Below are 13,252 nucleotides of genomic sequence, written 5' to 3'. Positions count from 1 at the left end.
AATGAAATAAGCAGCTTGTGATCTGTCTCCAGTTCAAACCGAAGACCAAACAGGTACTGATGCATCTTTTTAACCCCATACACACAGGCTCGTGTTTCTTTCTCTACAATGCTGTGGGCTCTTTCTGCTTTAGGCAAACTTTTTGAAGCGTACGCGACTGGTTGAAGTTTACCCGACTCATTAACTTGTTGGCGTACGCAACCAATTCCATATGACGAAGCATCACAGGCCAATACTAAACGTTTACATGGGCCATAATGTACCAGCAGCTTGTTAGAGCAAAGCAGATTAGTGGCTTTCTCAAAAGCTCTGTCTTGAGATGCACCCCACACCCAATTGTTGCATTTTCTTAGCAGCATGTGCAGTGGTTCTAATAAGGTGCTCAATTTAGGTAGGAAGTTACCGAAGTAGTTGAGTAGACCCAGGAACGAACGCAGCTCCATCATATTCTGCGGCTTGGGTGCATTCTTGATGGCCTTGTTTTCGCATCCGTGGACCTGATGCCATCAGCAGCAATTTTCCTCCCCAGGAATTCGACCTCTGGTGCTATGAAGACGCACTTCGAGCATTTTAGTCTGAGTCCCACTTTGTCCAGACGATGTAGAACCTCTTCCAGGTTGTTCAGATGTTCCTCGGAGTCACGACCTGTGATCAGGATGTTATTTTGGAACACGACGGTTCTGGGAATGGACTTCAGTAGACTCTCCATGTTCCTCTGAAATATTGCTGCAGCCGAGCGAATTCCGAGCGAATACCTGTGATAAATAAACAGTCCTTTATGCATGTTAATGCACGTAAGTCTCTTCGACATCTCGACCAGCTCCTGTGTCATGTAGGCCAACATCAAGTCCAGTTTGGTGAAGACTTCCTCCCTGCTGCCGTTGCAAACAAGTCATCATCCTTCGTTAACGGGTACTGATCCTGTTTCGAAACCCTGTTGATCGTAGCCTTGTAGTCTCCACAGATTCCAGCACAGAAACAATGGGGCTGGCCCATTCAAGTGATGGGGCTGGCCACCACTTTTCAGCACAGAAACAATGGAGCTGGCCTATTCATTAAATTCAACCGGTGATATGACCCCTTCACGCTGGAGTCTGTCCAGTTCGATTTCGACCTTCTCCCACATCATATACGGCACTGCCCGAACTTTATGATGGACGGGTCTTGCATCCGAGTCCACGTGGATCTGCACCTTGGCTCCAGTGAAGTTGCCAATGCCTGGTTTGAACAGTGAGGGGAACTTGCTCAGTACTTGGGCACATGTATCTTTCTCCGACGACAACGCCTTGATGTTGTTCCAATCGCATCTGATTTTTTCAAGCCAATTCCTGCCGAACAGTGTTGGGCCATTGCCTGGGACAATCCATAGCGGTAACTCGTGAACTGCACCATCATACGACACTTTAATTGTTCTGAGTTCTTTGATGTACGTGCGCAACTTGGCATTGACTGGACTCAGCCTGGGCCACACAGCCTTAGTATCCCACAGCTTGTCGAATGCCCGTTAGCGATTGACTCGCCCCCGTGTCCAGTTCCATCGATACCGGCATCCCATTAAATTTCACGTTGATCATTATCATTTTGCTCTTAGTTAGGAACGAGTACAGTCCATACACTTCCTCCTCTGGTATCTCGGATTGCATATCCGGATCCACGCTAGTCTGACCATCATCCTCCTGACGCTTGCTCATCTGCAGACACTTGCATTGGAGATGTCCCACTCTCAGACAGCCTTTGCAACTATATTAATTAAATCGGCACTGCTGGTGACGGCGATTTCCCCCACAACGCCAACACGGAGAAATCAGATGCATTCCCGCTAGCGGAGTTTGAGCAGCCACAGGTTTTGCGTACACAGTTGGGTAGGCCCTGCATGTGCCGCTCTGTCGAACGCTGAATCAATCATTTTTACAGTACTTGCCGAGTTTCGAATTTTCACTGATAACTGTTTTAGACTTCTATCTGTCGTCATGCATGACTGAGCGATCGCGATGGCCCTGTTCAGGTCCAACGTCTCCACCGCCAGTAGTTTACGCAGGATCACCTTGTAATGGTGATGCCAATTACAAAGAAGTCCCGTAGCATGTCTGCCAACACAGCCCCAAACTTACACGGTCCCACTAGACGTCTCAGGTCGGCAACGAATTACACCGCATTCTGACCCTCTGAGCGAACGTGCGACTAAAATCTGTATCTCGAGATGACGATGCCTTCATCTGGCTTCAGGTGGTCCTGTACCAGTGTACACAATTCTTCATACGTCTTCTCCGTTGGACTAACAGGCAGGAGTAGCTTCTTTATCAGATCATAAATTTTTGGACCACAAACCGTGAGGAACACTGCCCGGCGCTGATCTGCGTCACCGATCTCCTCCAATTTGTTGGTCACAAAGAACTGGCTCAAACGGCTCACAAAGTCTGCCCAATATTCTCCTTCCACAAATCGTTCCAACAATCCAATTATGCTCATTTTTGCATGCAAAGATTCTTGTTGCCTCGTTGCCAAATGTTGTGTATGCAATAACTGTTAGACTGTGTACTATTCAACTCCAAGAGGTAGGACCTTGGCTCTGCTTTATTAAGGCCCAAAGTGACTAATATACAAAATGGCTGGCTTTTTATACTTGGGCTGCACACATGTGCGTGCAGCCCAATGGCATCCAACAGTGATGTCATCTAGTGGCAAGTGGTCCCAAAAGTACATACATGACAGAAGGTTACAAAGTTTACAATTTTACAATGTTTAATATATTTTTTTGTTCACCTTAACCATTCCTGTGTAATGTTTCCTTTGCAGAATAAGAGGGGGAATAGTCAACATGGTGGGATACAATAGCCAGGTAACGCTCATACGTGTCGTTCACTCTTCAAGCAAAGCATTCAATTATGAGCTGCCGACGTAAGGTTTTTGCAGCGGCGAAATCTCCACGATGTCTCCCCTGTGGTTGTGGTGGTGGCATGCGTTTCTCGGCAGGCTCCTCTTCCTCGTCTTCCTCCTACTCCTCCCCCCTCTCTCCTAAGGTGGTCCTGAAATCCCCATTGCCAATTCCTGTTCCCTCATGATGGCTAAGTTGTGTAGCATACAGCACACCACACCTCAGAGACCTGCCAAGGAGAGTAGTCCAGGCATCGGAAGTGATGCTTGAGCACTCCAATTGTCTGTTTAACTATGTTGTGTATGGGTGCATGGCTCTCTTTATAGCGATGCTCGGCTTCTGTCTGAGCATTCCGAGGGGGGGGGGGGGGGTCATGAGCCAGGTGGCGAGGTCGTAACCTTTGTCCCCAAACATCCAGTTCTGGATTGTGGTTGACGCTGGAACATGCGTGAGACACTAATCCCTGGATATTGGGCATTGACTGCCATGATGAACTGAGTATGGTCGCAGACAATCTGAACGTTCATGGAATGGAATCCCTTTTGGTTTTGGAAAACCTCAGCATTCTGTTTATGAAGTCCATTCTGTGTGCATACAGTGCATTAGTCACATGGCAAATGCAGCAATATGTAGCGTGCTGCCAGCTGGTGCATATGTCCCCTGCTGATGCCTGAAAGGAGCCGGAGGCATAGAAGGCAAGTGCCAGTCACCTTCACCTTGACGGGCAGTTGGTAGGCTGTAGGTCTGCCTATATGAGTTGGCACATCTCTGTGACCACCTCTTTTCGGAAGTGCAGCCTTCCAATGCACTTTGCCTCAGAGAGCTGGAGGTACGAGCGATGTTCCCTGTAAACTCGTGGGGGTGGAGAGTATGGCATCTTCCCCATACATCTGCAACCTCTTCGATTACATTGTAAATGATCTTTTAAAATGTCCTTTATAAAACAAACTAGAAACTCACATAAACTTCACAATCAAAAGTATGCCGTAACAACAGTATCCTTTTAATCACCCACAACTGCAACTTTCTCCTAAGTTTTCAACATGGCGCCGTTCGCGCCCCGGTCCGCCTGGTTTTTCTGGGCGGATACTAAATTGGGCAAAATGCTCGAAAGTTCTGCCCGGGCTGTTAGCACAGCGATGCACGATGATTTACGTCATCCAAACGGTCGGGCAGTAAGTTTGGATGACAGTAAGTTTTAGCACCGCTGCAAAAACATTGGCGAAAATTCCGCCCGGGCGAGAATCTTGTGCGCCTCGTTTCATGCCCCCTGCCTAAAAAAATCATTTTTCTACCCTGCCGAGGCGCTAAATGGGGCACACATCAGCTGAAAATCTGGCCCCATCTGTTGTGCGATTACCCATCAATTCCCCTTTTTGAACTTCCACAAATCTCAGTTTTCTCATTAAGTACCTGTATTTTTCCTCATGCCATTTAATTATTTTTGACTTTTGTTATTCACGAATCATATTTCACAAAACCGTGGCACCCCGCCACGATAAAAATTCTGCCCAATAATATTATAGAAAACCAAGGGGTCGAAATTCCCCTCTTGTGCACCTCCAGGGGGCCTGTTTTCGCCCGGGGTGGGGGTGGACGCGCTACCAGCTCCCGCGGGAGTTAGCAGAGGCGCGAGCATGGTAGCATGTACCCCGCTGGCAACACCCTGGGCTGCCGCACAACCTGCGATGACATCATCACCGTGCGCAGAAACCCCTTTCTGCCTCACGGGTGGTGTCAGCACCAACATTGCGGGTCGTGAACCAGGCCAACCTCTGCACACGGGGCGGAATATAAAGAGGAGGTACACTGCGCCACCATTTTAGCCAACTCACTGGTCGGCCCATGTTAGCGCTCCGTGGCGTGGTCCATGCTGCCATCATGCAGTCTGGCGCTCTGTTGCGGTGCTGTGCTGCGGCACCACGCTGCCTTGGTGACCCAGGGGAGGCCATCAGTGGCCGTGCAGAGTGCGCTGCAGCCCTACCCTTTAATGGAAGGGGAGGGGCGTTGAAACGCGAAGCGCTGCCGATCCCGCCCGAGTAGCACCCCGGATCCGCCTCAACAGGATGTGGAACGTGCAACATTGCACTCCACTTCCTACTAGGGGCGGTAACTCCAGCTTTGCAGCCGAGGCAGGGCGGGCTGGGCGCAGGAAGGTTCTCCCAGACTGGGTTACTGCCCCCAAACAGGGTGCTGGGGAATTTCTCCCCCACCAACCCCCAAGTTTCTACACAATACTGCTGCCATGATAGTTCATCACCCACCACATCTACCTATTTATTACTTTACAAGTCTTTGATATGGTTGACCACTCTATCCTTCTCCAACGCCTCTCCACCGTCGTCCAGCTGGGTGGGACTGCACTTGCCTGGTTCCATTCTTATCTATCTAATCGTGGCCAGAGAATCACCTGCAATGGCTTCTCTTCCCGCCCCTGCATTGTTACCTCTGGTATACCCCAAGGATCTATCCTTGATCCCCTCCTATTTCTCATCTACATGTTGTCCCTTAGCGACAGCATCCGAAAACACAGCCTCACTTTCCACATATACGCTGATGACACCCAGCTCTACCTCATCACCACTGCTCTCGACCTCTCTACGGTCTCTAAACTGTCAGACTGCTTACCCAACATCCAGTTCTGGATGAGCAGAAATTTTCCCCAATTGAATATTGGGAAGACCAAAGCCGTTATGTTTGTTCCCTGCCACAAACTCCGTTCCCTCGCCACCGACTCTATCCCTCTCCCCAACTTCTGTCTGAGGCTGAACCAGACTGTTCATATTTGACTCTGAAATGAGCTTTCAATCACATATCCGCAGCATAACTAAGATCGCTTATTTCCACCTCCGTAACATCGCCCGACTCCGCCCTTGCATCAGCTCATCCACTGCTGGAGACCTCATCCATGCCTTCGTTACCTCCAGACTTGACTATTCCAACGCACTCCTGGCTAGCCTCCCACATTCTATCCGACATAAACGCAAGGTGATCCAAAACTCGGCTGCCCACATCTTAACTCGCACCAAAACCGGTCACCCATCACCCCTGTGCTCGCTGACCTACATTGGCTTCCGGTTAAGTAACGCCTTAATTTCAAAATTCTCATTTTCAAATCGCTCCGTGGCCTCGCCCTGCCCCATCTCTAATCTCCCCCAGCCCCACAACTGCACCTCGCCCCCACCCCCGAGATGTCTGTGCTCCTCTAATTCTGCCCTCTTGAGCATCCCTGATAATTGCTCAACCCAACCATTGGTGGCTGTGCCTTCTGCTGCCTGGGCCCCAAGCTTTGAAACTCCCTCCCTAAACCTCTTCGCCTCTTTCCTCCTTCAAGACGCTCCTTAAAACATACCCCTTTGACCAAGCCTTTGGTCACCTGCGCTAAGTTCTACTTATGCGGCTCAGTGTCAAAGTTTTTAAAAATCTCAATACTCTTGTGAAGCACCGTGGGACATTTCATCAAGTTAAAAGCGCTACAAGTTGTTGTTGTATCTGTGTGCAACACCTTACTGTCACATTTCTGTTCCACTTCTATATCAACTTTTCACCATTAAGAGTCCATTCTCTCTGCATCCCTCTAAATGCAGTCTGCAGCCATTGGTGGCTCCTTTCTCTATCACACCATGCCATGCATCCACCAGCTCTCATCCAAAAGGAGAGGAAAAAGACAGAGGGGCAGAAGCACGTGAGAAAAACACATGCAGAGAAACAAAGAGTTAAAGAAAGAGAAGCATAAAAGACAAAAAGGGAAGCAGCAAAGAAAAGACAGAGAACCAGAAACACCTACCCTCACCCCCACCCCACCCCCCCCCCCCCCAAGAGTAAGATGAATCATGGAACATGTACCAGAAAAACTGTTGACAGATAATGTAAATGGATCCAAGAGACAATGTATTAATACAGGTACTACATACAGTTCCTGTCATCTTATTCATGGTAAGTTTTGACGTCCACATTTATAATGGAAACTGTCAACGTAAAACTTGTCAGATTGTAATTACACCTGCCCCAGCACTGACACTGGCAAAAGATTGTAATTGCAGTGCGACGAGTATATACAGGTAGATTCCAATGTTTCCATTAAGCTGCGCACCACGCATTGGTCTGGCGGTCCCCACAGGCAGTTTACCAGCTTTACATTGGGAAAAACACGCATGTGCGGAAATTTGAATGGGCCATGCAGCCCATTAAAGGTGCTGCGCAACCAAAAACAAAATTAGAGGGAACACTGGTAGTTTCCACTGTAAATGTAGGCATAGGAATTTATATTTAAAAAAGGACAGATTGTATGACTTCAAAATAGGGACTAAATTATGTTGCATTCCCTCTAACCCTGCCTCATCTGAAGACTACACTTGGTCTTAACTCTGTGCGTAATGCCAAAGATCGACTATTTAGCTATGTTTTTCAAAATGATAGGAATTATAGGATGCGAGGAGCAGATAGCAGGTGGGTTTGTCATCTGTATCTGTTGGACTTAACTGCTTCTTCCTGTTTCTGCAAAGGAAGAAATGCATATTGGAATCTTCCCTGTTGTGACTGAATCAATCAAGAGTTATTGCTCGGTTATGTCCAAGGACCTTTAAAGTTATTTGGGTACTTTTTTTGATTTTGGTTTTAATATTGGTAAAGCAAAAATCAGGGGTAAAGACCAAAAAACCTGGATAAATTCAGAGGAAGTCAGTTTTTATTTTGATCATCAAGAAAACAAGCGAGACACTATCAGGGTAGTTAAATGGCAACACATATTACTTACACAGCTCACAAATACCACTTTTATGGGCCTCACTGGAGGTTCCAAAAGTATACAAGTGTCCACAATTACAAACTATTGTCAAGCTACTTTAGCAGTTAAATACATCTACAGTATTTATGAATGGACTATGTATTGTAAAATAATGAGTTCTAAAATGTATGCTTGAAGTAGCATATCAGCACTATAGTATCATGAAGCACATGGATGAAATAGTTGGTGCTAATATTTCATAGAAGCATGTGCTATTAGTAGTATATTGCAATTACTATACACATTGTATTCATTGTTTATTTTTACTCTTGGAATGGGGACAATACTGGCAGGGCAATATTTATTGCCCTGAACACATTATGAGTCAAGCACATAGTCTGGGACTGAAGTCACAGGCATAGGGTGGCCAGTTGGATTTTTACGACAATCTGGTGGCTTTTGGCATCATTTCATCTGGTGTTAGGCTACAAATGACCAGCTTTATTAAATCCAGTTTCACAACTTACTATGATAGGATTTGAAGACATAACTTTGGCGTGACTCATCATAACCCCTATGCTACCATATCCACATTAATAACATAGCTGTAGTTTTATGAAGATTCTTCAGTGTCCACCCTGACAATAAGGATGCAATGCGTGCGCATCTCTGGACCTGAACTTTGTTTTTTTTTAAAATTGGATATTTCATGAATTTTTCCCTTAAATTCAGGAAGAAATCCTGAATTATGGTTTCATCACCCTAAAAATAACTAGGAATTTATTGGTGAGAATCAGTAGAAACTGATTTTAAAGGTCCCTAGTTATAACATTGGATGAATGTAAATAAATTAAAATGCTGTAAGGATTGCACACATTTGCTAGCTAATTTAGTGCCAATTAAGCCGTTGTGTAAACTGTTTCCTTGAAATTAATTCACTACAAGCATATTATAAATTATGCTTGTTACAAATGAAAATCTCGTGACTTAAATGCAACGGATTAATTCCCCTGTTGTCGAATTACATTTTGGTAGCAAAGGACTAAGTAAAACCAAATTATCTCCATTATGCACATGATGCAGCAATTGCAAAAGACAGGAATAATCATAATTGACATAAGATTTTCTTCACTAGGTGATTAAATGGAACAGAATATCTACAAGAAATGTGAATATTACCTGGGTGTAATGTCCACACATTTGTTGTGGTTTGCATTTGTTCGTAGAGTAATCATAATAAGACATTTCAGCAATCCATCGTTTAATAGCCTGCTTAGCACTGAAACCGCCCGATGAAATAAAGATGTTTTCTCCGATAGGGAAGAAGGTTGGATGCACTGCTCCTTTCTGTTGCAGGCTTGGATTATGTTTGAAGATGCAATTTTTGCCCCATGCGCGTGCAGATTTAGCAAGAGCTTCATCCCACGTCTAGATTTAGAAACAGAAAATTAACAATGCTATCACATTTCTTCACAAAGTGACTCCTCTGCCATGGTGATATCAATCTCCATCTCAACTAAGAAACATCCTCGTCTGAATTCATTGCCCTCCTAGCCTCCCTAATCATTTTCCTTCAAAGAAGCTCGCCTATCCATAATAACTGCCAGTCCCCTGACCTCTATTCCCATACTCTCAATTACTGACAAGCAATATTCCCCCCAATTTTTGGGTGGCCATGCTGCACGACCCATTCAAGCTTCTGCGCATGCGTGTTTTTTTGCACCGTGAAGCCAGCTCGCAGGCTGCATGGGACCTCAAGCTGGCTGTGCGGCAACATTGCTAACACCGCCTCCAGTGCGCCAGTGCAACCTTCAGCCACCTGAGGAAAAGAGTGTTTGAAGACCAGGCCCTCAAAGCGGTCACCAAGCTCATGGTCTACAGGGCTGTAGTAATACCTGCCCTCCTGTATGGCTCAGTGTTAGATCTCTTAATTTCCAATGAAATACGAACTCCGATGGTAGTTTTACCTTCTTTAATCTTGGCAGAGAGCAACAATCTGCTAGCTGATTGCCAGTTCCTTTGTCTTACTGAGACACATGGTCAAAATGGCTGTATTTATGCCTGGATCAATTTACAGAAAAGAACTCGCCTTCTTTGACCTTATTGGCTCAATTGAAAGTCTTTTAACGTTTTAATTGGCTCGCTACCCAAGGTCCAAAAATGTCAAGTTGATTGATGAGTTAATGCAACATGCCGAACTGCATGTAGCAGCCTTGACAATCAGCTTTTGGTCGAGGACTAGACCCGCAGTGATCATTACCGCTCAACATGTAGCTTCCATGGCCCTTAGGCAACTTCCCCATCCGAGGGCTACCGCATCCAGTTTTGCCGAATAATAGCCAATAGGTCTTTGCCGATCCCCATGTTCTTGTGTCAGTATAGCTGTCATATATCCTTCTTTCTCATGAACAAACAGGGTAAATGGCTTACCACTTTTGGGGATTCCCAGAGCTGGTGCCGAACACAAAGCCTTTTTCAAACTCAGGAAGGCCTCTTGCTGTTCTTTAGTGAGGGTGATGGCTTCTTAAGAGGCATGTTTCCCCTTTAAAATATCATTCAATGGCTGAGCAAGCTGTGTGAAGGAGTCAATCCAATTTCTGTTAAAGTTACACAATCCCAAAAAAGACCTTAGTTCCTGAATAGTGGTGGGGTTTTTAGCAGCCCGAATGGCTGCAGTTCTATCCTGGGTAAGTTCTCTCTTTCCTTGTGAAATCTTTTGTCCCAGGTATACAACCTCTTCTTGGGATATTTGTGCTTTGTCGATGCTGGCTTTATGTCCTTTCAGCCGAAGGTGATCCAGCAGAGCTCGTAGATCTTGTTCATGCTGTTCTTCCGTGTTTGAAGCTAGCACGATATCGTCTACATATTGGATGACTGTGGATGACAGAGGAGGTAATTCTCGCAAATGGCTTTGTAAAGCCATGTGGAATACCGTAGGGCTGTTGCGGAAACCCTGCGGTAACCAGGTCCAAGTATACTGTTGTCCTTGGACAGTGCAAGCAAACCACTGTCGAACCTCCGGTGCCAGAGGCACCGACCAAAATCCGTTGGCCATATCTATAACCGAGAAATATTTATGTTCCGGTTTGAGGGCATTAAAAATGGTGGAGGGGTCTGCGACCAAAGGAGCTTTTTGATCAATACACTGGTTAGCTTTCCTATAATCGACAGTCAAACGCCAAGTCTCATTAGATTTCTGTACCGGCCACACGGGGCTATTGGAGGAGCTATGCGTTTTAATAAGCACCCCTTGTTTCTCCAATTGCTGAATAACCGGTAAGATTCCCGCGATGGCAGTTGGACTGATGGGATACTGTTTAGTGCATGGAGGTTTGGTCCCGGTAAATGACGCAGGCTCCATCTGGAGTAGGCCACAATCGTTCTTATCTTTAGCCCATATCGGGTGTTCCTTCAATTCTTCTTTCTTCAAAGTTCTAATTGACCATGTCACCCGACCATCCTCGAATTGCAACGATGAATCTACTTGGATTAGAACGTCCATTCCCAAAAGGGGTTGATCTACTGGGCCTATCCAGACCGGCATGGTTAGTTCATGTGGACCCAGCCCTATAAGTACCGGTGTTGTCCTTTTAATTTCCATTTTATGGCCTCCAACTCCATAGGCTGTACGTGCCCTACCATCCAACGGCAAAAAGTCTCCATATTGTAGGGGTAAGCATGTTAATTCCGCCCCTGTGTCTAAAAGACAGTCCACATCCTTATCGCCCACCCTCACAGTTATATATAGCCCATCTCCCCTTTGTTGTATTAGTGCGAGGAGGGGGGCCAGGGTGGGCTCTAATCGTTTTTTGCTATCCCAAGTAACTCCTTCTGTTGTTGTATTGTCAGTCGCTTAAATGCTTCTATGAGGTCGTTATCTTGTGACAAGCCTGGCTTGTTGGCTGAATTGTATCCCTGGCTGCGTCCTCTTCCCCAGCCACGACCTTGCTGTTTCGCCCTGCACGTCTTGGCCCAGTGACCTTCTTTCCCACAATAATGACATTTTCCGGGTAATTTTCTTAATGACTGTTTATCGGAATCCTGGGATTTCCATCCCATAGCCTGTACAGCTCGGACTTTAGCTCCCATATCCCGATCTAATTGGTTACATCGATCCACCAATGCTGCAAAGGTAGTTCCTCTACCTTCCCAGTCCGGTAACACTACCTTAAGCATTTTGGACAGTTCTGGCTTTAGACCTGCCACGAAAGCTGCTTTCAGGGGTCCAAACACTTGTTCATCCATTTCCTCATCCGTATTATTCATACCCGAATGTTCTAGCCACGTGCATCTAAACCGCTCGTCATACTCAAGGACCTCCTCTGTTCCTTTCTGTTGGCAGGCTGCAATTTTTCCCCAGTCTGTCTTAGCTGGATTGAAGGCTTGCAGCCAGTGTTTAATTGCCTCCCATCCTGCGTCTAATTCTTGCTCATCCTGCCCCAAAGCTTCATCTACCTTGTCGTGCAATTTTCTTCCCTGTGTTTTTGGCACCATTATGGTCAAAATTTGCACTCCGTCCCAGGGATGAAGTTGATATATATTTCTTAAGCGGTCCAATTGGTCCCACATTTTTACTCCCCCTTTCTGTGGATTGGGCAATTCCTTGGACCATTTATTAATTTTCTCTGGGTCTGCCGGAGCATGAACTAAGTATTCTGCATACGCCCTTCTCTTTGTTTTTTTGGTTCCGCCCTCATCCGCAGTCTCTTCTGATTTGACTACAACTCGTCTTTTTTTAAACGGGGCAAAGCGCACTCTTAATTCTTCATCATCCTCCGACACTGTATTGTCGGAGGATTCAGAAACCGTGTCTATTCCTCGGTCGTGTCTTCGGGTTTGCACTTTTAATTTATCCAAACATGGGTACCCTGGGAATTGATCAATACATTTTCCTTTTCCTATTACTGTCTCTTGACCTAATGATTTTTTCCATTCTTTAATTTCACCTTTAAGATCTTTAACTTCCGCTTCCAGCTTTTCAAGTTCAAGCTTTTTCTGTCGCAGCTGTGCAAACTGCTTGCAATTGATCCTTTGTACTGGTCAGTTCTCGATCATGTTGGGAACGCATTATAATTTAATTCCGGTTTCGAATCTGTCCCATAACCGCTAGGGACCATCTAGTTCGCTCTTTATTTTTCATACGGGTCGTTTTTCCCCAGACCCTTTTAATCTCATCCAAGGACCATTGTCCTTTGGAGGTTCCGTACTTTTGTTCGATCTTAATACAGGTTTTAGATAAGTTGAATTGTTGCTCTATGTATTCTTTCAACTGTTCGAGAATTAAATCTAGCGAAACTTCAGGTGGTGCCTGCCCACCTTTAACAGTTGTAGGCAATTCTTTGTTCTTATCTCCTGTGTCATTTCTTTACTGGGGTCTCGAGTCGTAAGCTCTCTCGCCGATCAATAGGTCGATGATTAATTAACTAACACACCGCCGAAGTTTAGACGTCTATGGGACCTCGAGCCGACTACCAACCGGAGGGTTCGCAAACCGGAGGCTTTCGGAATCGAGTAGAAGGAGAGGCGAATTTAGACTTTTGACCGAGGACTATTTTTTTAAAAGAGGTGTACTTACCTCAATATGTTGGTCCGATGTCCAAAATTCAGTTTCTTTCCTCAGTGACCCTGCTCGCAGCACCAAAATTGTTAGA

General features: G+C 45.8%; 1 protein-coding gene across 1 annotated transcript in view; it reads right to left on the bottom strand.

The window, feature by feature from the left end:
* Window positions 1-13,252, bottom strand: part of LOC139280579 (GLIPR1-like protein 1) — a 56,267-nt gene that overhangs the window by 33,345 nt on the left and 9,670 nt on the right. The window contains exon 2 of the mRNA XM_070900092.1: window positions 8,781-9,029. Coding sequence (XP_070756193.1) covers window positions 8,781-9,029 — 249 coding nt within the window. The remainder of the gene's footprint in view (window positions 1-8,780; window positions 9,030-13,252) is intronic.

Source organism: Pristiophorus japonicus, chromosome 15 (genome assembly GCF_044704955.1).
Source record: "Pristiophorus japonicus isolate sPriJap1 chromosome 15, sPriJap1.hap1, whole genome shotgun sequence".
Classification (NCBI taxonomy): domain Eukaryota; kingdom Metazoa; phylum Chordata; class Chondrichthyes; family Pristiophoridae; genus Pristiophorus; species Pristiophorus japonicus.
This window is presented reverse-complemented; position numbering and strand designations above follow the sequence as displayed.